This window comes from Misgurnus anguillicaudatus, chromosome 5 (assembly GCF_027580225.2).
Source record: "Misgurnus anguillicaudatus chromosome 5, ASM2758022v2, whole genome shotgun sequence".
In the NCBI taxonomy this organism is placed as follows: Eukaryota; Metazoa; Chordata; class Actinopteri; order Cypriniformes; family Cobitidae; genus Misgurnus; species Misgurnus anguillicaudatus.
Genome location: NC_073341.2, coordinates 21,938,677 through 21,963,940, shown reverse-complemented (window position 1 = coordinate 21,963,940; position 25,264 = coordinate 21,938,677). Strand labels below are relative to the sequence as shown.

The 25,264-nt window shown below is 36.9% G+C and overlaps 1 protein-coding gene and 1 long non-coding RNA gene across 2 annotated transcripts in view; one reads left to right on the top strand and one right to left on the bottom strand.

The window, feature by feature from the left end:
* The window catches only part of ipo11 (importin 11), a 212,020-nt gene that overhangs the window by 35,105 nt on the left and 151,651 nt on the right, over positions 1-25,264 (bottom strand). The window contains exons 24-27 of the mRNA XM_055167292.2: positions 23,774-23,854; positions 10,448-10,543; positions 10,028-10,141; positions 7,242-7,363 (exon numbers count right to left, since the gene is read on the bottom strand). Coding sequence (XP_055023267.2) covers positions 7,242-7,363; positions 10,028-10,141; positions 10,448-10,543; positions 23,774-23,854 — 413 coding nt within the window. The remainder of the gene's footprint in view (positions 1-7,241; positions 7,364-10,027; positions 10,142-10,447; positions 10,544-23,773; positions 23,855-25,264) is intronic.
* Positions 13,421-15,164, top strand: LOC141363845 (uncharacterized). The gene is made up of 4 exons (XR_012369432.1): positions 13,421-14,067; positions 14,186-14,224; positions 14,407-14,491; positions 14,608-15,164. It is a non-coding gene; the product is annotated as an uncharacterized lncRNA (long non-coding RNA).

The window sequence follows — 25,264 nt, the reverse complement described above, 5'->3', positions numbered from 1 at the left end:
TAATTAATGCCATTAATGTTTATTTTTTTAATCGGTGTATACCACAAGTCAACTAAATGAATGTAATATGGCAAAGAGGAATGCACATTTATATATTGATTCAATAGATGTATATCATTTTGAAAAAAAAACTTGCCATGTATTTATTGCATTTTGTGGAAAAAATATCAGTTTTTATAATAAATCTTTTAAAATCAAATTATGGATTTGAATTTATAATGTTTTATAACAAAAAGATGCTATGTGAAAGTTTGTAACAGAAAATAGTGTTTTTCATCTTGTAATTTTCTTGGTATAGAAAACACGTTTTTACCGAAATTAGTCAAAATGGATTTATTGCGTTTTGGAACCAAACTCTTCATATATCCGTAGAAAAATAAAAGCATAATCCATAATAAAACCAATGAAACCCATCAAACAAAACCTACCATAAATGACGGACCGATTGGGAGATTAGGGAATGATGTTTACTCACCGCACCGCCTTCATACACTAGCTGGCCTCTGTTATAACAGCAAACAACATATTCTATAATCTTAACACACCACTTGTTAATCATTGCAATGTGGTAAAAAGATTAATGGATGGATAACCTCATTAACAGGGTAGAATAATTTATTTCAAAGCTTGTCATTTTATTCTTAAGAAAACAATTTAAGACGTTCTTAAGTAAATATTTGAGAACTCCTAAAAATGTTCAAGAATTGCACTTTTTGTCTTAGGAATGTTTCATGAATCCAGCCCCTGGTTATTATTGTGCCTTGCTTGGCAACTTCAATTTTAGACTAATTGCAAATCCCTCGTACAAAGGTTGACAGTACTAGGGCTGCATGATATTGAAAAACCCTAAGCTGAATGTTGTGTTGCAATAACAATGTTTCTTGTGGTACATCATTTCCCTAGAGAAATGCTGGTTTTATTATTTATATCATTTAGATATGTAATTATAATACTGAAATAAACAGGTAATATATATTCTGATGTAATTAAATCTAATTCAGGCTAAAAAAACCTTGCTAGTCTCTACTCCTGCCATATTTCTTTTCTGCTCTCTTCTTTAAGCCGTGGTCTAGCCAATAGTATAACTGTATAATACCTACTTGGCGGGTATTTAGTAAGGCCCCTTTGAATTGGTCTAATTTGCACAATCTAAGCATGCAACAAACAAATGATAGACACGTAAAATAAATTTAAGCTATCACAACTCTCTGTGATATGGATATTACATATCGTCGCTGCCCGATGAAACTCACGTATGTCCAAAACGGTTACTTTTCAGGAAGTGAAAAAAAACCATCGTATTTCAAAAGCAGTTGAATGCAGCGTTGTCATACTTGGTACGGCATCTTTACATCTAACCATATTCTTGCCAGTGTCATGATATAATCCACATTTGAACAAAATTGAGTTTAAATGGACATATGTGCATATTTAGTAACGGTGGTCGATACACGTTCTTCCGATCATTAATTAGAATGGCCAATTCGCGTTTCATATTGACAGATGAATACGCTAAGTTTATTAAATAGCCTACGTCTTCGTTAAATACGCTTAGTTTATTTAATATTAATTATACATTTATTAAATGTCTCTTGCAAACTATGAAGGGACAATGAATCAAAACTGGCTTACAAAGCCAAAGCGCAGTAACTATGCATTTGGTCAAAACTGAGTTAAAGATTGAAATGGGCTTTGTGAGAAGTCTCCTGGTTCAATTTTGTCCCAATTTTGTGTGCCAAAATTGCAGTAACATGTTTGACTGGCTGGTGTAAAAAAACTTTAAAGGGCATTTTTCTCGATTTCAGTGTTTGGTTACTGCACTTAGCCTTTGTAGGGCAGAATACACAGACATGGTAATGCTAGACAAATACTTTGTTTGCACAGTACTACAGTAATTTTGTCACTCCTAGACGTCCGTCTGGCATCAGGGGGAAACGTTTACCTCGATAAAGGAAAGTCATTGTCTCACCAGGCTATGTTTATTCGGCTATCCAGTGTTTGAGATTCGATGAAACTTTACGAGACCGGCGAGATGCTTCCACCGGGCGGGAGATACGCGGCGTGATTGACAGCTTTGACACCAAATGGATATATGTGAAAATTAGATGACATGATTTCACAACTTTTCATTGGCCATTTAGATATGTGAAGCATACTGTATATGAAAATGAACATGGACATTCAATCCGTCGAAAAATCTCAAAATTGGCAAAATAGACATACGTGGTTTTCATCGGACAGCGCCGATATACTGTATATGATACTTTCCCCGGTATATCGTGCAGTAGGGTTGTGCTCAGCAATAATTGTATCGTGAATTGAAGATCGTCATACATATTGCCGATGGCGGCCTTTCATGATGATAGTTATTAATTTTATCATCATAATATCACATTAATATGCGCATTGCGTGCTTTTCCTTGCATGAGTGTGTTTGTGGGCTTCACTTTGTGTGAGACAGCTTGTAACATGCGCGGATTCCTTTTGGCACGCACCTGGTAATGTACTCTTGCTCGGACCTGATTGCGCGCGGCATGGACTCATGAGCTTGTAATACGTGCGGCTCTGACATTTCCTTGCACTAGAGAGGTTCTTAGGCGTGCAAGTGTTTAAAACTAGCAAGTGTGTTGTTTTCGCTCCCTGGCACGCAGGAAATTTCAGAGCGCCTGGCCTTTAATGATGCATTTCGATTAATGACATCCGTTTTAAGAAGGATGTGGTCAAGACAGTGTTGCCAATAGAGTAAGTGAGCTTCTTTTTTGTTCACCAAACAAGTGAATTAACAAAGAAATAAATGAGTAAACCATTGCCCGTCTCCTGTATCTGCGATCTCACAGGCTGATGATAGGACGATCTCAAAATGGGACATAACGCCCCGACTATCGTGCAGCCCTAGACAGTACCATTTAAAAAAGTCCTAATATGTACCATTGTGGTACTAATATACACTCTTTAGGTACAAAGGTGTACTTCTTGAAAGGCTACAGCATTGGTTACAGCTTTTGTCCTTTAGTTCTGAAAGTGTATGGAAAACATTCCCTTGTATTCTGTGGAAGAAAGTCAGTCATGCGGTTGCGAATGATGACCGAATTTTCATTTTTGGTTGAACAATCCCTTCAGAATTTTGAGTCACACCAGACAAATAACTCTTGACTTCGTCAGTATGTGAGCAGAAGGCAAGATGTGCCAATACTGGAGAAAACACCCATTATGCCTCTGTGCTTCAGAGACTGAGACTTAGAGAAATCGCTCGGCCCCACAGATCCAGGCTGTCTCTACAAAGCGTGATAACGCATGACTATTCTGCTCCCCCTGCAGACTCGTGACCGAGCCTCTTCTGTACATGCAAAGCCCCGAAACCTGCAGAAGCGAAACAAGACTATGATGGAGCTGTCATTGCTACCAGGTGGGAGAGAGATTGACAATGAGGGGCTCTGGTATTGATGTCATTATTGATCTCATAGAACACTGGCTTGTAAGATCAATCTCAATGAAATAAAGTGACAACAAGACCTGCTGCCGCATCACAATTCCCGAGCCCACTTTCCATAATCTGAGGATTTACGGTGGGCACATGCACAGATGGATCTGTACATACAATGTGCAGATACACGCAATGGATAGGAGTGTGAAACTGGGCAACAAACAGCCAACAATTTAAACATAAGCCTGCATGCAGAGACATGCTGAAGGCTTCATGCAGACAGATGGGACAGTTTATATTGTAATGAGAAACGTGAAAGAAGATTTTCTTTTTCTCTGAAAGCAGGCTACACATATATGTATTGTGTATTTTTTTTAAAGCCAATTAAAATGTAACATGCGTTCCTGTTACTGTACCTTTAAGATTTCAAAATGTGATTTACCTTAAAGAGTGCGTGAGAAGGGCTCTGTAAAACCCCATTTATTTTCTCCATACAGAAATTGCTTTTTAACGATAACATATAAAGCTTTCAACACGAATCTTCCATGTGCACCAGATTTTTTACTACAGCTGTCATATTTACGTGTTACGAGTTCTCACCTTGTATATGTACAAGTGAACCATCTCTGCTCGAATGACTTTGCTATAGGTCAAGATATTTTATATAGAGCTGTCATTTCTGATTCAATTACATAAATCGACCATACCTCATTGAATTCATAGGTTACTGCCTAATAAAATACAGTTTCTGCAATTTTAAAATAATTTTTTTTGCTATAAATGTATGGCTTTTGAAAAAAAAAAATACAAGGCTGCTAAGAAAGTAGTGCCATGTACTAGCAACCTCACACATGTTCAGTTCATCACAATGCTAAAAATGAAATAGGTGTTATGCAAATATGAGTAGTCATGTGATAATTGGTTCACAGTTGTAATGTCACACCCGTGGAGAATTTAGCCCATTTCCCGTAGAGATTATGGAAAATACACAGAAAATGCATACAGGATTGTTCCATTTTTGGTTCATTCACACTATCAATGATTTTCCGGAATATGTGCATGAATTCACACACATACCATAAAGATCCCTTAAAGTCACGTTACGTATTTAATGTCCTGCACTTGGTTGACTTTTTCCCAAGCTTCTGAAGTTTACTTATTATCCGTGATTTCTCTCTTTTCCATGATTTCTCTAAAATTCACATGCGTGCTTTTTTGTTTATGATCAGATCATAAGGAGTGTGTGATGCGCTGTTCTGTCATTCTGGTGAATGATCTCAGTTTCAGTGCAGATAGTAATGAGCTCCATGACCTCCAGTTTGCCGACCTTTCTCATTGTGAATGTTGTTTTGCGTTTATATTGCTGTGCCAAAGAGCTGAACCATAACAATGTTTTTTTCTCCTAGGGGGTTTTCAACCTGGGGAGGCAGCCTTCTTGGGCTAAACTTATCACCCTCTTCTATACGTAAAATTAGTAATACGCTTGCTTATAATGTTTAATCTTAGCCGCAACAAATTTAGCTGCTTATGCTATCGTGTATTATGTTGTGCTATCTGTGGGGGTCATCTGTGCTTTTCACTTATTAATGTAAAGCTGCTTTGAAACAATTACCAATTGTGAAAAGCGCTATATAAATAAAATTGAATTGAACGATGACACACGGCATTGTTTCTGCCTCTTGTTCACACAATGCTTTCCGTGAATGTTACAGCAACGTTACTAGGTCCTCTTTATCAGAGTGATCCCAGAAAATTTACGGGACGTAAAGTAACGCATTACTTTTTAAATGTACACATTAATATTTGAGTTACTTTTTCAAAAAAGTAATGCAAGTTACTTTTTTAGTTTAATTAATTTGATTTAAAAAAATGATGTGCCTACACAATAGTCAAAAACTGAAATGGCAGGCTAGAGCTCGACATTTTTGTGATGAAATATGCCATTTCTGAATACAGAACTTTTCATTCATAAAAAACACAGGCCTGAAAGAGATCAAACCTCAACCAAGAAAAAGTAACGCAAAAGTAACGTATGTATTACTTTCCATGAAATGTAACTAAGTAAAGAAATTACGGTATTTTTCGGTCTATAAGACGCGTTTTTTCATAACTTGGCTGGTGCTGCGTCTTATAGTCAGGTGCGCCTTATAAGTCAGTATGAATTAATTTTGACATTTATGAGGCAAGAGACAACATTACCGTCTACATCTGTGAGAGTCCACCACATGCTGCTTCTGTATTTATGTAATTCAATAGATTCAGTAATGTGGAATGACGAGTATGCAAACTTCAGGTTAGTTAGCTTGTTCGGTTAATTTAGACTATTCAACCTTCCAGGTAAGTTCTGTATGCTATGGTTTAATGTTTAAATAACTGATAATATTACTTTAACATACAGACATCTATTCAGCCTGCTGTTCTGTCTGCTATTGTTTAGTTGAATATCTCGCCTTTCCAGATTAAATGTCTGTTCTTCGGCTTGGATTTTGTGAAATAATTTTCTAAATAAATGCAACGTATAGTCAACTGTGACTTATATATGTTATTTCATCTTAATGACGCATTTTTGAATGATGTGGCTTATAGTCTGGAAAATACGGTAGTTTCTTTTTTAGGGAGTAACTTAATATTGTAACATATTATTAAAAGTAACTTTCACAAACACTGGTGTTCACACAGAAGCCCCTCTGCCAATTTTACAGAAATTTTCTGGGACCAAAGTGCTGTGCGAATGAGATTTTTGACTTGAGGCAGATTGGAGGCTGTTTATACTGTACTTTGTATTAAAGAGCAGCAATTATCCGATTCACGATTTTTCTTTTCCTTTGGTGAGTATTAGTACATTAACGATATGCAAAAGGTACATAGCCCAAAGCAAACGATGACGCGAGTCATCTTAAGAATCTTTCTTAAGAATCTTTTCAAATGGTAAGGAGCGTCACACAGTTTTGGTCGATGGAAGTGGACAACGCTAAATACAGGTGTAAACTGAGTGTAAAACTTGAGCTCGTCCACTTTTGACCACATTCAATGTTTACTAACAACACAAGCAGCAGACTCTGACCCAATATTAGTGCACATCAATTAAACGTTTAAATGAAAGCAGACGGACTCGCCTACAGACCATCCCTTGAAAAAATAATAAGGACAGAAGCGGTTGAAAGTGGACAAAAGAGACGGATTAAAATACCAGGTGTAAATGTGTCTCTTTCGTCCACTTGTGATCAGATCGACCAAAACGCATCTTAATACCAGGTATAAACAGCCCCTTAGAGTATAAACTGTTCGGGTAGGATGGAAACAAACAAAGCTTTATAGCAGATGGAATATTATCCAGGATATTCCACCTTATAAACTATAGCATCATGTTTAAAATAAAAAATGGTGCAAAAATAATTGAAATCATGGGAAAAGAGCAAAATAAATTAAAGTGTAAAACCTGGGATTTTAAATGACATGTAATATTACAGGTGGAAATGACTCATTTCCCTCATGATGAATCTGACTGCTGGTTAGATGATGAGATGTCAATCACACCTCCAAACGTAATAGCTATAACTTACAAGCTTTTTGCCATAAAGCGACACAATAATGGGACCATCGCTGACATCTGTACACTTGACACCAAAAACATCTGTTTCTACTGTCGTGCCACTTTTACAGAGTGATGTAACATAGCTCTGCTTGTGAAATGTTAAGTCGTTTGTGACAACATTACAATTTGTACACCTTTCCAACCTACTGCTGTAAACAAGCTACAAGAAATGTGCATGCAAATGTGTCAGGATGACGCTGCCGTGTTTGTAAGATGACTAACTTGTTTTCAGATGGTAAAAGTGACAGGAGAGCCAGAGCAGAAAGCTTCCTCCTCTCTGGTTGGGTGATGTTGTCCATGCGGTCTACCCACATTTCAATCATGTTTCCCAAGAGCTGGTCCGCCTGAGAAAAGTGAGAGTTTGATAAACATCCAGCTCTCATTTAATATTTACTGCATGTTGTCAAAGCTCAGTTAAAAATGAAGCGAACTTAAAAATGAAAAATTGCTTCAAGTTGTTTCAAGCCCGTTTAATTTTCTGATCATTGAAATGCCGTAGTTGCTCTTTATTGAATTAAATAGCCACCAGAGTCATATGAAGTATGCTTATAATACTTCACACTTATATTGGGAACTTTACAGTCATCTTTTATGATAAATAGAAAGAGAGTACACATATGGTACAGTGTTGGTATTCAATAACCAGCATTTATCGCAATATTTAAACGGCACAATATTATTAAAGTGTGTAAATCAAAATTGTGTGAGTAATTCAATATAACACATTAGCTGAACCATAGTTGCTTATGGTTAGAATATTCATACTGCCCTAATACTACAATAAGATCTTTTTAAGCATGCCAAAATCTTTTTTAGGGCAAACATAAATGAAAACATACCATTGCATTTGCATAAAACAGCCTTGCCATTGATGACAGTGAATATATCTGGCTATTAAATGCTATAATTGACCAATCAGAGTTATTTATTAATAAATAGCAACGTCATAAATGCCATACAGTTGCCATACATTAAATTATCATGCTTAATTTGAGGATGGTTATTATTTCCCTATTCATATCAGACATCATTTTAATTTGATCAGTTAGTGTCCTGAAATGAAAAATGTATTTCAATAACACGTAAATATTAATTTATTTATAAATTAATTTAAGGTGCCAAAGAATGCATTAAAATTATATGTTTAATTGTTCTTTGATATTTACATGAAAGATATGTAACTTTATTTATTTAAAAAAATTATCCAGAAACATTTTTCCGTTGAATGAAATGGTCTATGTTTGTTTATTTGTTACCGTGGGTTCACACCAGCCGCATTTGAAGCGTCAAATTCGCGTCTAGTTTGCCGCTTGAACATTTTCAGCTTACTCGATTCATTCGCGTGTTAAATTCTAGTCATCGAGACATTCATGCAGAAATTCGCATCATGAGAGGGGCTTCTGCGACTCCACTCGCATCCTGTAATAACGTCACTACTAGAGCAAGCTCCTGATTGGTTAACGCAGCAAATTTTCCGCCAAAGTTCACTTTTTTCAACTTGCGCTAAGCACCTCATTCGCGCCGCGAGACCTCTATACACGCGTCAAAGCGTCTTCACATTGACTTAACATTGAAATCACTCACGCTTGACGCCTCTACCGCGGCTGGTGTAAACGCAGCATTAGGGTCAAGAATAATAATATTGAGCTCTGCTCTGATTGGCTCATGCCAGTAGCTCACATAAGTAAACATGTTGGGGCGTACATCTATGTTGAGATGCACACGGTTTACATATGAATGAGGAAAAAACACATTTGAGGCTCACGGTATGTCTATGCTTAGGTAAATACAGTTTTTTATTCTATGGCACTTTTAAAGAAGCCATATCATGAAAATCTGACTTGTTTATGTTTAAGTGCTATAATTGGGTCCCCAGTGCTTCTATTAACCTTGAAAATGTGAAAAAGATCGACCCAGTAACTTAGTTTTGGTAAACCATTAACTGCAAGGATGTGAAAAAAGGTTATTAAAATTTGTGATGTCAGAAGGGGATAATACAGCCCCTTAACCTGCACTATCCAAACAACGGCACTGCCATTTAGTGCAAAGATCAGCTCATTTAAAAGGACACACCCAAAAACGGCACATTTTTGCTCATACCTACAAAGTGGCAATTTTATCATGCTATAATAAATTAATTATATAGTAATTTGAGCTAGAACTAAACATATGTTCTCTGAAGACACCAAAGATTTATTTGACTTATCTTAAAAAAGTCTTGTAAATGTCCCCTTTAATATTTGTTTAGTTTCTTACATTCTTACAAGTACCTTTAATGTATTTTTAAAATTGTTTTTAAATACCTCTGTGAATGACAAAACCTAAAACTGAATTAAGAACAATAATAAAGACCGTTTTTAAGATAGTTTCATTTTTTGGTCAACCATCCATTTGACCGCAAACCAGTACATTAGGTGAAGTACACACTGGAAACAATTTGATTATTACAGGATTAATACACCCCTTATTAGATCAAAGAAAAAAATTGGGTGCTTCAAGTTGCCTGCGAGGGTTAATACACTAAAACATCATTCTCAAAGTTATTTGGCTGATACTGCAAGTAATGGAAACTTAGAGGATAAGACTTTTCTGGGACTGAGGAAATTAAGAAAAATACTGGGATATGCTGAGACCACGATAGTGCAAATGAGTTCAATTATTCGGGTGCTAGAGAGACGCAGCGCGGGGATGAGAGGAAAAGACTCCATGTGGGCGGCTCAGCAAGATGTCTGAATCCACAGGGACCAAATTACAGTCACATCTGATACCACAAACACATGCAGAGCTATACTGTACACTGGATGAAAAGTATAAGAAGAGTATTTTTGTTTGTGATTCTTTCAGTGATCTTTTTGGAGGTATATATTGCTTACTAAATTATGTGGAAGCATTTCAAACAGTCATCATCCAAAACTCAAACTAACAATATTTCAATAATCAACAAAACCAAGCAACATTCATTAATTTATCTGAAAAACAGATGTCGATGGGCTGGCAGTCATTCTCACCTCCTGGTTGAACTCTGAAGCCATCTGTGTGAGAAGAGAAGTGAAAAAGCCTGAATTCTGCAGGAGAATGCGACCCGTCACCCCCAGGTATGTAGACATGACCACCGGGTACCTCTGCAGTCAAACATAAGAGTAAAGTTTTACTGAAATCAGGTTACTGTAAAAAGCCTATAGTGTACAGAATAGTTTTAGATTAATCCAGGACTAAGCCTTAGTTATATTAGGACATTAAAGTAGTTTTTACAAACATACACTACAAAACATTACTGGTGTGTATCTTGAGATAAAACAATGGCCCTGATATATGTTAAGATATATCAGTGCAGATATTTTTAAACAAAGGCAGCTCAAAAAAGCATTTTAGTCTTGGACTACGATAAGCCCTATCTTGGAAACTGCCCCATAGTGTTTTATACTTACTTCTCCTTCAACAATTCCCCGTATCACAGCCGGCAGAAGAGGTTGAAACATATGGGAGCCCAGTACAGGACTTACTTTTATGGCAATTTCAATGACCTGCAAGAGATGGGGAGAGAAATATGAAAATTATTCTTTCATATACCACAATAATATAAAGGGGGCCCAAGTACAAACTAAAAGTTAAAGGGGTGGTCCAATGGTATTTTAAGCATTCTGACTTATTAACACAGTTATAGAGTTGTTTCCTCATGCTAAACGTAGGCAAAGTGTCAAAAAAGCAGTGGGGCGTGTTACAGAGTATTTCTGTGCCGAATGCACTTCGCCAGGATTCCTACAAGTTTCTGAAAGTTTTTTGGATTACAGGTCCAGCTGACGTTTCAGGGGTTTTTATACGTATAACTTATTTTTATGGGCACTTCCCACGGAAAACCCCGCCCACCCGTCAATCAGCAGGAGACGCTAGAACTTGCAAACATCACATCACGCGACACAGCTTTGTTTAATTTCAAAACTCAACAATGGCACGAAAGAAGAAGTGTGTTTTTGGATGTAAGGAGAAGACATCCAGCCTTATGGAAACAATGGATATAGTTTATTATCCGGGGTAACAGCGGAGTTTTGCGTGTGTGTTTGATGTGCTGGATTTTCTCAACCGGGTCATGAGTTGCATGCGGTAAGTAAGACTTCTGTCTTATGTTGGAAATCGGCGTGTGCATATTATATAAATGACACGAACATGTAGTGAATCATAAGTTAAACAGTGTTGTATAAAGTGTTGCATGACTCGTACTCGCTCCTCCCGTGGTAGTAACTCCTCCTTCTTAATTTTTTCGTATGTTATCGGAAAGATTCGGTAAAGCTAATATTTCTTTTATAAATCTGATTAAACTAAAGACTCTTCGGAGATATAAAGGATGTCATACTACTCTATAGGTACTCCAGATTAACATCAGAAATGCAAGAACAGCGTGTGTTACATGAGCTTTAAATAGTTTAAAGTGCTCAAAATGTTACACAACAGCTTACTGCTTACAAATGGATCATACAACGCATTGAAAAGAAAGTATATGGGACTGGAGGTAGCAATATATATACACAGTATATGATAAACTGTAGCTAAACCTAAGTGAAAAGCCTGAGAGATAGCATAGGCAGTAAGCTGGTGGTGTGTACAGCATTTAGAAAGCACATATTTAAATGCTTGGGTTAAACCTTTCACTGTTCATCTAAATTCATAACCAAGCCCCCGTGGCCAAACATATAAAACTTGTGTTACATTTTTCTGTACAACCACAGAAAACATGGTTGACAATGGCCTCGTACACACTGCAAACTTTTGGGAGTGACCTAAATGCGGGAGTGAATCCCCTAAATGTTCCGTTAATGTCAGTACAGAACAAGACTCACTCCCGATAATGTGATGATTGACACAGAAATATCCAGAGCAACGTCCTGCCATCTTGCATGCTTATCACTCACAGCTTTGACCAAAATAATTATAACAGTGCTATGTTATGCAATAAACCTCGGTCTTGGCGTTGTGTATATTGTACGCATTTGTGAGGCTGCTGCTCCACAGCGCGCTGTCTTGCAGTGTTGCCAGGTCCTCGTCTTTTTGGTACTCACATCCCGTTTTGGCACTTAACCGTTTATGGCTTTTGGCTCCTGAAGCAATTAAGTTTTTGGTGTTATTAAAGTGTGAAGATGTCGATTCCAATATTTTGATCTTTGAAGTAAAGCATTTGGATTTATTTTGGTTTATTATTGGATTTTTCTTGTTTGCTGTTTTTTTAGTGCAAGACCTGGCAGCACTAGTCAGCAAATGAACATGCCTCTGTCATTTTCTGCACCGCGCATACAGAAGACCTTTTCCCCCTTATAGGAGAAAAATGTATTTTTTCAGAAGAGAGATGTGTCATGTCAATGATGCATGTTTAAACACTTTATTAACTACTAGTTATTCAGTACGGTTATGTACACACTATGCAGTTGTCACTACCTGCATTTTGCGGAAGTTAATTCGGTTGTAAAATGCGGTTGTCAGTCCCGTAAATTACTGAACTGTGTGCGTACAGAACCGGATTAAGCATTTAAAGGTGAAGTGACAACCGATTAATATGCAGTGTGCATGGGACCAATAGGACCCGATACTCAGTATTTTCAATAAATTGAAAAGTATAGCAAACTGCAGTAAAAATCTAGCTTCAAATTCTCCTTTTTTTTTTTTAAAAAAGTGTTATTACCATTGTGCAGTGGTCTCCAACATGCCAGCGCGAAGTCTGTTAGTTGCCCACCAAAGCTCATTCTATTAAAAGCCTTATTTTTAGTATGTATTTATTACATATTATTAGGGATGCCACAATTCTCAACATATTATTGAACCGTTCGGTTCGACCCCCACGGTCCAATACGTGCATGTGAATTGCGTTTTTTCGGTTTATCCATCCAAATCTGTCAGTTTTATATTTTCCTGCACTTTTGTGAATGTGCGCGTTCACGTGATCTGCAGGCTTTATAAACGACACAGCGAGTTGATATCCAGTCACTGTGCGCTAGCTGCGTTAACTCTGCTGGCAATGCAGGTGTCAGATTTCATTCACACCAGCACACACCCAACAGAAGTACCACACCAAAAAGAAGCAATACGACTGTCTTTTAAATCTGAGGTGAGAATTAATTATTTGCGCATGTAGATTGCATGTAGATTGTAGATTGCAACATCAATGTAAAGATGCAAATTCTCGTGGGGCAATGCAAATGACGCAAATTGGGCTTGTTATGGATGCAAACGCGCTTTATGTGCCTCAAACACGTCTTCCGTGCAAGTTGAAAAAGTTCAACTCAAGAAGAGAATGCGCCTGATGCTAAAATAAATCCCATCAGTAATCTTGATTGAGGAACACATTTTTGGTTTCTACACAGACAGCATGATGTTGGATTTAACAGTAGTGCAGTAAGCTATAGCCTTCATTTACACTCTTAAGAAAAAAGGTTCTTCAAAGGTTCTGAAACGATGGTAAAGGTTCTATATAGAACCATAGCTTACTGAAGAACCATTTTTTGCTGAAATGGTTCTTTGTCTTGGCAAAAGGGTTCTTTATTTCCCTCCTTTTTTGATTTTAAATTTAGTCAGTTATTTTCAAGCTGCCTCCTGATTATTTTCACCTGTAAAAGCTCTGAATCATCAGTCCTGCTGAACCGCCTGCAGATTAACATCACAAGCAGGTAAGAGAGTAAAATAATCATCATTTACTGTTAAAAACATTATGAAAATTGAAGTTTTGTGTGTTCTTATTGTAATTTATTTATTTTATAACAGGTCAACTTTATACTGTAAGCTTCATTCCCTTTAAAGCAGGTAAGCTTCATATTGTTTTAAATGATAGGAGACTCTGCTTTAACAATGACTTGGGATAATGATTTGTTAAAGTGTTCCGAAGCATATACATGTATATTTTACATTAAGTTTATTAAACTAATTATGAAATAAATGTGGTACAACATGCATTTAGTTTTTTTATTGATATTTCAGAGTTTTTATATGTGAGGTCACCTTGCTGGGAGTGAAGGCAGTGCATATGACCGCTTGATAGTATGAGAGACACATACTGTATTTAAAGGTGATGTATGCATGTTTCTTTCAATACTGACATTAAAATAATAGTTATTTACTGTTAAAAACATTTTGAAAATTGAAGTTTTGTGTGTTCTTATTGTACTTTATATCATTTATAACAGGTCAACTTTATACTGTAAGCTTCATTCCATTTATAACAGGTAAGCTTCATATTGTTTTAAATGATATATTTAGGGGACTCTACTTTAACAATGACTTAGGATAATGATTTGTTAAAGTGTTATAAAGCATATACATGTGTATTGTACATTAAGTTTATTAAACTAATTATCAGAAGTATGTGGTACAACATGTGTTTAGTTTTTTTTTATTGATATTTCAGAGTTTTCATATGTGAGGTAATCTTGCTGGGAGTGAAGGCAGTGCGTATGACCGCTTGATACGAGAGACACATTCTATTTTTAAAGGTGATGTATGCATGTTACTTTCAATCCTGGCATTAAAATAATAATATTTACTGTTTAAACATTTTGTAAATTGAGGTTTTGTGTGTTTTTGATGTACTTTATTTCTTTTATAACAGGTCAACATACTGATGACCAGGTGATGGAGATCTGTGTTAATCACAGCCTGCGTCTCAAGATCAACATGACAACAGCAGACCATTTCTTATCTTACTCTTATCTGACTAAATGTTCAGCATTATTGGAACAAAACAAAGAACATTGAATGGAGTATTGGATGATCCCGTAAAGAAAATAATATGGACTTTTTTGGTGAGATTCTACAAAGATTGACACAATCCTATTGACTTTTATTTTTACAGTTAATAATGCATTATAAACATCCCATTCATTTGTATTCTATGTCATCGATCTGTTTGTGCTAAAATGTATACATCTGAATGTAATGTCAATAATATGTTAATATTCAGGATTTATTATCATTTGCATGTTTTGATGTTGCATGTCATGATTTTATTGATTTCATGTAATTGTTGTCTATTTAAAATTATTTTAATTGCCAAATTTTATTGTTAATTTATTTAATATTGAAGCCGTTATTTAACATCCATATCTTATTTGAGTAGTGATTTGTTATATTTGCATAATAATTGATATATTTATTCTGATTGTGATTTTAATGCACATATTTATTATTGTATGACACCTCATGTAATGAAAAAGTGAAAATAAAAGTATGTTCTGAAGTCTTGCAATTCTGTTTTTAAACTGTTAAACCTTATAAAGTGCAATAAATAAGTAAAAACAAATAAAAAATAATCCTCCTGACTGCTGATAAATGAAAGGGTTCTTTATAGCACCACTGAGGTTCTATTTAGCACTTTTTCAAGGCAAGGTTCTATATAGAACCATCTAAAAAAGGGTTCTATATAGTACCAGAAAGGGTGCTGCTATTGTTACAAGCTGAAGAACCCTTATTTGGTACTATATAGAACCATTTTTCTTAAGAGTGTACGTAAAGTTTAATTTACTAAGTACAGGTATATAAAATGGCCAATTTATGTAATGTAATAAATTCACATGTTCCCCAGTCTGAATAGGATATCATTTTTATATGTATTTATTTAATTTTATCTTATATTATTGTATCAATACACTAGAAATGTGTAAGATGATTTTTGCATTTACATAAAATAAAGAGAACTGCAATTAAAACCAGTATTTTTGCTTCTTAACATCTTACTGTTCCTGTTACGTAAGCATAGAATATTTAAAAAACACTTTAATAGGCCAAGGCATCGAAACCGAAACGAAAACCGTGGACAATAACTGAAAATTGTATTGAACCGTGAACTAAGTGTATTGTTGCATCACTACATATTATTATATCAATTTGGCTTTTTTTATGCATGTTAACATTTTAAACAATGATAAAACACAACAACAAGTAAAATAAAATCAACAATAAAACAAAAAAGTTTTGAGTAGACTATCAAAAAGTAGCGCTCCAGATTGTTTTATCCATTGTGGTAGCTCTTGCTCACAAAAGATCTCCTGCCATAGTGTTTTTAATTTATATGCATAGCTGCATTTACTCCCACTTATTTACAAATTTCAAACATAAAATACCAAGTGCTTTGCTAACATTTTTGGCAGTCTTTAATAAACCTAAAAGCCAAATAAAAAAGTTCCTGCGATATTTACAACGCTGCTCACTTTCACATCACCAAATATCGTAAACATCTCATAAATCACCAGTCATACTTTTGACTTTGAGGAAGCAAACCTAACTTCCAATGATCTCAAACTGTATAACCGCAGAAAAGACTGTAGTTAGAGAAATTTAGTTGTCTGTCAACAGCACCACTGGCTTAAGAAGAGCTCCCGGCAGCACAAAGCCATTACCCTCCAATTTCACCCTTATGTAGACATTACGCCGGATGATCAGATCCTTCATAGTGATCAACAACTTCCAATGTTTCCTTTAAGCAGCCTGGCAGAAAGAGCAGAACTTCCCTTAAGTGACTGCAAGAGGACAATTTAGAAACAAGATGTAGTAACGAATGCTTCTGATCTGTCTGGAATGCAGCCACGGTCGAGTTTAAAGCTGAAGCTGGCAAAGCCTTCACAAAGCACTGTGGGAATTAAGCCAATACAATGATTTTCAAGTGTGAAAAAGGAAAGGAAAACAATAGCAAAACCTTACGCCCTCAATACATGTTTGGACACACTTTATTGTTTTGAGGTTACCTTTTATTTAGTCATCTCGCCAGCAATTTACACCGAGCATGTGCAGACTCCATCTGGGAAATGCCACTTTGAGTAAGCGCAACAGTGGAAGAGCTGGGCATTGACAGCATGACACAAACTGGAGGTCAAGTGTGTTACATTCAAAGACGTCCCCACGGGCACACGCTTGTACTTGCTCCAGCTGCATAGTCTGTTCTTCAAATCAATCACAAACGACAACATGTTTCTCTACGGATAGTCTGGCCGGGGTCGATAGGATGCCAAACATTTTCCATAACCTCATCGAAATCCTCTAAGAGCCTGGCATTTAAAACTTCTATGTGTATATAAGGAACTCAAGCCGCAGAAGCCGCTAAATGCCACATCTGTCAAAAATGATATATTGATATTGACGGAGTGCTCTTGGCACATATTATACGTTCATCAAATACTTTCCCCTTAAATCTGCTTAATCCCAGACTCAGACAATTCAGAAATTCCAGTTTCTTGGCAGAACCCATTAAACAGCAGATGATTTTTCAAGACGAATGTGTAACGACCGTGGATCACATTGGGGGGGGGGGGTGGGTTAATGCTACTTCATGCATTCTGACTTATTAATACAGTTTAAGAGTTGTAACCCTCATGCTAAACATTAGCAAAGTGTAAAAAGGCAGTTAAAGAGCCACACAGATTCAAAATCGAAACTAACCTTTATTGCAGTGTGTCGTGTAGCTGTCCATCAATGTAAACAACGTGTAAAGTAGTTGAACCAAAAAGTGCACGATTAATAAAGTTATTGGCTTCTAAAGCAGGGAGTCGACTCTGTATCGCTGAAACGAGTCGTTATAGGGAGTGAGTCTTCTTCCTGATATTATCCACGTCACACGAACTTATCCACGTCACATGAGATACTAATCTCCGCCTACAGCCTTGCCTGCGGGAGAAACGAGAACTATGACCCGCCCACAGCTAGCTAGTGTGTGAGTGTAAAAATCAGCTCACGCTGTTTTCAGCTTTTGTTGTTTTCACTACCAAAGGAGACTTTTTCAAGGAGGGATATTCTAAACGTGTCTGGCTGTGAAGAATCAGTGGTTAAAATTAATTTTTAACAGAGGGATTTAGACGTTTGGCAATGAAAGATGGTTCAGTACCCACTTTATTTGGAACAACATGCGTCTCCTAACCACAACCTGTAAGTATGATTATAGCTACATACTTGCTTAAATGAGTGTAAAATGTCTATAGTCGTTTTATTGCTTGGATTAATGATGAATGATATCGTTGTTTAAACTCTAACTTATATACTGTCAGAGCCACGATAGCAAGCAGTTTTGCTATGACCCGGTTAGTTTAGATAAATGCTTAAATGAGTGTAAAATTGTTAGTTTTAATCATCGTTTGTATTGTTTGGATTAATGATGAATGATGTTGTGTGTTTAAACTGTTAATTTACTGTCAGAGAGTCACGTTAGCAAACGGCTAACGCATGCTTGTTTACGGTTTTGCTATGACCCGGTTAGTTTAGATAAATGCTTAAATGAGTGTAAAATTGTTAGTTTCAATCGTCGTTTGTATTGTTTGGATTAATGATGAATGATGTTGTGTGTTTAAACTGTTGATTTACTGTCAGAGAGTCACGTTAGCAAACGGCTAATGCATGCTTATTTACGGTTTTGCTATGACCCGGTTAGTTTAGATAAATGCTTAAATGAGTGTAAAATGTTAGTTTCAATCGTCGTTTTTATTGCTTGGATTAATGATGAATGATGTGTATTGATGTTGACAATGTCTTCTCAGTAAATCATGTTAGCACGAGGTCAATACATGTTGCACTGTTGTTGGTCTGTGCCACCGATCTGTGGTCTGTGAGACTGATCTGTGCATTGTGTGCAAAGACACTCTGTCAGTTGACCAATCAGAGCAGAGTAGGCTACTGAAAGGTGGGGTTTAGGCAGGCTGAGTCGTTGAATGGCTTCACACGAATCGTTTGGGGATCTCTGAGAAATGGGGTAATTTTAAATTTATATTTTGAGAAAATTACAGTGTTTTTTGACATTGCATGCATTTAAATCTGTTGTCCGGGACTTATAAATAGTGATAGGATGCTTAAAATTGTCATCTTACTGGCTCTTTAAGCTTGTGACTGAGCACGAACTCACGCCTTCTTTTTTCTACAAGTTTCAGAAAGTTTTTTTTTTGAACAGGGGTATCTGTTACGACTGATTGACCCCACATTCCTTTTATGGACATTTACCCCCAGACATCAAGTGAGAGCGAGGACATGCATTAGCATTGCTCTGTCGAGTAGAAGGCACCGGTATCACTGCACAGCACACAACAACTTTGTTTTATCAAGGTGGTTCGACAAAAGAAGTGTGTTTTTGGATGTAAGAAGAAGAAAACCTTATTTAGCTTTCCATGTTTTAAGAAAACAGCGGATGGAGTTCGTTTTTCCCAAACAGCAACGTAATTGCGAATGGGTTTATGTTTGCTCCCTTACTGCATTTCGGAGAGGATTGCTTTACAAACAAGACTCAGTTTGATGCTGGATTTGCCACTTGTTTACAACTGATGGAGCAGACCCAACTTTAAAAGACCCTGTTTAGGAATCGCAACCACAGGCGTAAGTTAATAAAAAATCTCACGTGTTTTGTTTGCAATCGGCACATACGTGCATGTAATGTACACAACATGAAAAACAGCAAACCTTTTCCGCCTCACTTGGCATTGTACTGTACTTACGACACCTTTTAACGTCTTATGAAACGTCTGAAATTCCACAAGAGGGTGTATTTGATTTGTTAGACTTTGCTCCACAAATATGACACCTAAATATAGCATTATAAGTCTTAAATGAGAAGTGAGAGTTGAACGAATGTCCGGTAGTGAACTATTCCGCCCGATTCAGGTAACTAAAAACTAGATTACAGTTTTATGACTGCTATAAATCATCTTATGCTTTGTGTGTGCGCTTAATGTAATCCTGAGAATCTAAGCTTTCAAACGATGTGCTGCATGACCGTATAATTTTGAAGATTTAATTCTTCAAAGTTACAATGTAGTTCAAGGAAGTTCATGGAGCCTCACTTCCGAGGGGGGGTTCCGTATCTGGTTATGACGCATTTTTATTAAAATAGCGGATAAACAAACAAGGAATAATTACTAGATCCTGATGTAATCGTTGCTGCTGTTGTTCCTGTTGATCAAATACTGACTCAGTATCCGATTCTGGATCATATGTGTAAGGCTGCATCTGACTTTAAGCCATAGTTATGTAAAAAGTTTGATTATTATCGATGTCACAATTGTTAGATTAGTATCCAAAGGCTGCGCGTACTCGTAACTCTTTAGCTCCGCCCACCGTACGCTTCAAGTGTTCGGTTTCTCCGGAAAAAACGGAATGGCCGTTCTGTCTTTTAATTATCTGACAACACCAAAGACTCTTTGGACATATGAAGGACAAAATACTACTCTATAGGTAACCAAGATTAACATTAGACTGGCAAAAACAATGTGTGCTATGAGAGCTTTAAACTTGAGTCCCTTGTGAGTACTTGGACCCGTATACAACCTGAATGTGACAACCACATGCATCACAGCGACCCCTAACGGTGGTTCAATTTCTTCATTTTTACCTTTTGAACTGTGATTTTTATTATTTGCAAAGTTTCTAATTGCATTCTTAGTGATTTTGAAACTGTTTACCATGTCTTGACCAAAAAAGTGGATTTTTCTAAAATTTGTTAAATATGAATAGCATTTTATTTACTAATATTCTTTTCATTGCCATTAAAGTGAAATTACTGAACCGAAACACCAAAGATAGCTTTTGAGTACTCTTCACAGAAGTACCCCCAGATTAGTTCCACTTTACAAAGGTGATTTCTGCCATGAAAGAACATGAACTTAAATGGCTTTGATTCATGTACATCTCAAGAGAGAAAAACAGCCCGCCGTTCCTCTTAAGCCGACATCTTTCTAAACAGATTTACAGAAAAGACTGCCCTTCTACCCGTATTAATTTAATATGTCAATAAAGTGAAAGTAGCGCCTCCAGATATTGCTGATTTAAATTAACAAGTTAATTATTGGGTTACAATCAGTCTGTCCTTGGACTTCATATAAACATGATACCTGTGGTTAAGAGACGGGGAGAATTCTGCAAGGTTAATAGAATGTCTTCCCGCTGTCAGAGGTTCACTGCCTACACAAACTTTAATGCATTCTGAACAGTATAGCAAAAAACAGGGGTGTGGAAGTGATCCGTGCAGATGTCTAAAAGTGTGTTTAAATGGTACAAAACCCCAAAGCGATGAAAACTTAATAACTTTTAATTGATTAATATGATTCTGAAACGCAAAATGTTCAAGCTGCTGTTTTCTAAACAACAGAAGTAAACTGTGATTAATACGACAGATGTACTGTAATTTGTTAATGAAACACAATAACGAAGGGTTGGAATGATATGGGGTAACTCAATTACAATATTTGGGTAAACATTTAAAAATGGATGCTTTTTTAAGACGTCTGTAATTATTATGATTATGTAAAATGAACATTATTGTTAAATTTTAGAGAGGAGGAAAATGTGAACCCAACAACTGTTACTACAAGATATGATGGTGATTGGTTACAATCAATGACACAGATAACACTTGGGGCCATTTTTGATCAATTCAGTTATGTTTACTTAGGGCCCTATAATTTCCGCGATGGAATCGCGGAATTGGCTAATTAACACGGAATCTAGTATTAACGCGGAATTTTACATATTTTGAATAAAATTATGTTTTTGTGTGGGAGACGAACGTATGTCTGGGGGAAATGCAGACCGGGGGAAGTAAATCTGGGCGACACGCCCCCTCCCGTCGATTCAGACCCCCTCCAAAACACTGAAACCATGGCGAAGCGGCTCTCCACGACTCTACTTTCATCAGCGAAAAAATCGCACATGTGAGCAGGTCTCACATGACTTTTATGTGACCGGAGAACTGTTATTTTGGAAGTTTTGTCAACACTCTGTTCACGGTGAGCGCAAAGATACATGCACTCTCTCATCCACGTCTGTCTCACTGTAACTCTCTCACGTGCACGCGCTCACGCATCTGTCCGAAGTGCGAACACAAATCCTCATGTATTTGTTCAGTTTCATGCATTTCAAGTGAGCTGAGGCAAACTAACTATCCCTCGCATTTAAAATATAATCATCTGCATCATGGCGCCGCTCTCTGTCTCTCTTTCGCTCGCACGTGCAAAGAGCTGCGTGCTCATGCTGTCCTAAGTCATATCACTATCCTGTGTATGTTTGTAAAGTTATATGCATTTCAAGCGATTGTATATAAAATATGGATCGCGTTCCGCTGGATTGATGTGTTTAAGGCACTTCTGAAGGCACCACTGCTTTGACACCTTGTTGTAGCCTCCTGCAATAACACTAAACAATGCACTGAATTGAGTTGTGTGTGTGTGTGCGCGCGCGTGTGTGTGTGTGTGTATGTGCGTGTGTAAATGCATCTTTTATAGTCATTAAGTAATCCTGTTATCCAGTTTTTCCCCAAATCATTTACATTTTAATCATTAACATTAAAGGCACACTCTTTTTATGACTAAAATAAAAGTAAAGGGTAAAAAATATAATTGCCAAAAATTAAAACGGATAAAACGGAATTTGCAAAAATTAAAACGGAGAAAACGGAATTTGCAAAAATTTAAACGGAGAAAACGGAATTTGGGAAAAAATAAAACGGAATTTGGGAAAAAAATAATTGTGATTTTATAGGGCCCTATTTACTCTCACAAAAATGTTTGCCTGTTGGCACAATGAAAGAACGGCCAAGCAAATACGCAAGCTTGCATGCAGGCGCACACACATTTAAAAACACTCTAATTAAGTAGTGTACTCCAATGAGTAACTAGAGTATGCCATTAATATAAGTATGTCAGTCTGCCCGTGAAAACCCAGCTGGACGGGCGGCACAGTGGCTCAGTGGGGCTAGGTCAGGTGGCCTTTATGGGTACTTGTACTCCGGTTTCCTCCCACAAGCCAAAAACATGCAAGTTAGATGAATTAGAGATACCAAATCCTCCTCCAACCCGTGTATGGATTAACTTGTGTATGGATTAACCAGTTCTCGACCATAAATATAGCCATAGATGCAGGAATGGCGTGAAAAAGAAAGAAAGAAACCCAGCTAGTCATTTTTTGGGGATTTACTGTTATATTGACCAAGTAAGCTCATGTCGAAGATTGAAACTGAAGTGAAATCACTTTAAAGCTCCAAATCTCATAATTACATTATAAGACTTGAGCCTGGATTTCACAGACCGGGTCAAAAAGTATCTAAAAACTCTAGTAATGTTGCTTTGCTAGCACTCCAGCACTTTCTGTGAGGCACAAAGTTTTTTTTATCCTCCAAATTGGCTTTGGGTCTCAGATGAGCATCTGCTAACCTACGAAGGACCAGCTGGAAGCCTGGGCTAAAAGCTTTATCTCTAATGGCAGCACACTGGCAGAGAATCTACAGCATTCGGTGCCCACCACCTCTAGAGAGGACTAACGAAGTCCACATCAGTCATCTTTCAGTCACACAACCCCTTTTAAAACAAGCATCTGTGCTATAAAACCTAATTCCTGCCAATGCGGAGCGAATTCATTAAATTGGTTGAAAATAATGAAATAAAATATCGGGTCATAACACTTAAATCGTTTCATGAAAGTTAAAATTCACTCAAACTGTCTGAAAATGAGAAGCGCTTGAACAGTGAAGGACGTTAACAAAAAGTGAACCTCTTCTGTCAGATGTAGGCACTTGAGTGCATAAGCTACAGAAAGCGTAAGTGAGGAGAGCATTTCCAAATAAAAAACAGCACTAACTGCAGCCTATTCAAAGAAACCAGAGAGAGAGCTGAGGAATGATTTTCTAGTCATTACTCTACAGCTGAGCCGGTGCACTTCATTTTACAACAGTACATCAAGAATACAGGCACAAAAGAGTCTTGCGGGGAAAGATTGTTCAGGCTATTTGTGAAAGATTGTAAGAGATTCAGTCCTACCTTCAGAACCTGGACTTGTCCTTCTGTGGTGATGTCTTTTAGCAGATCACAGAAAGATCTGCAGAGGCCTTCGGCATAATTCTGTAAATGATAGAGGTAGAGATAAAGATGGGGAAGGACAATAGTGTAAAATATAGTAGGTTTACTATTGCTATGGAGTCTATGATTTATAATTTTCTCAGATAGGGAGTGCATTAATACAGGACTTGGCCTTATATCAGGTTATATTAGGACATTTGAGGAGATTTTACAAACAATAGATCTTACAAAAAAACAAAACAATACTGGCATGCATCTTGAGGCAAAACAATGGTGTTGATATGTGAAGATATGTCAATGCAAGATGTTTCTAAATTAAGCAGCTCAAACATGCATTTTAGTCTGGGACTAGGATAAGCCCTGTCTGGGAAACTACCCCTATATATGTGTTAAAATATATTCAATTATGGATTTGTCTCTGAGTGCTATGCACTAGCTTAGGGGTCTTCAATGTTTTTTGGGGCAAGGACCCCTTAGATGAGAGAGGCATGGAGCAGGCACCCCCTGATACTAAATGTGTAAAACAGAGATATTCAAAGAAGCAGTAAGGTACGAGAGGATGATTTATCATATTAGGCACAACGCAAAACACAACTATTGACCAATCTGAATCAAGGACTGGAACTAACGGTTTTATAAATAAAAAACAAACATATTGTCACAATATATTAAACATCATTTGGCGGACCCCCTGCAGGTCAGCCGTGCATGTGGGCCACGGACTTGCTTACAATATATAAAGATATTATAATATAAATATGGTGGTAATAGTAATAATTTTATAGATGTTTATCCTGTTAAATTATGGAATTTGTTTTGGTGATATCAATATTTGAAAGCCCCCCTAACCTAGAAAATGCACTTTTAAATGTGTTTCTAGCCATCTATTCTTCCTTGTGTAACCTCATATAAACCGCAACAGTCACACAAAACAGGCTGTTGGGGATCCCCTATCAATGTGATGTCATATTGATTACGCCCCCAACCATAACCGCACACAGAATCCGCCTTATAAGCGCACAAGTTCAATCTTCTGCCAGAGACACATTTTTTTGATGTAGTCCAAAGCACACGTGTAAACGCTCTACACCCTACTTTGCATAAGGGGAGGGGAACAAAAGCTTTTTTGCATTTAAAGAGACACACACAAAATCTGCGTGTTTTTCATTGCAGCCACAAATGGCCATGTTCAACATCATATAATGAAAGATCTGTAGTGTATTTTCAGCTGAAACTTTACAGACACAATCTGGGAATACCAAAGACATATATTTTTATATTGCTGAAAACACCTAGGTTAGGGGCCCTTTAAAGTTGACACCCTTATTTATGCTAGTTAACAGTCTCTCACTGAAGCTTGCTACTAGCTTTATATTTCCATCCTGTCCATTTCTATATTTTTATCATGTTAATTTTCTTGACATTTTGTTACAAATCAAGTTATAATTAATT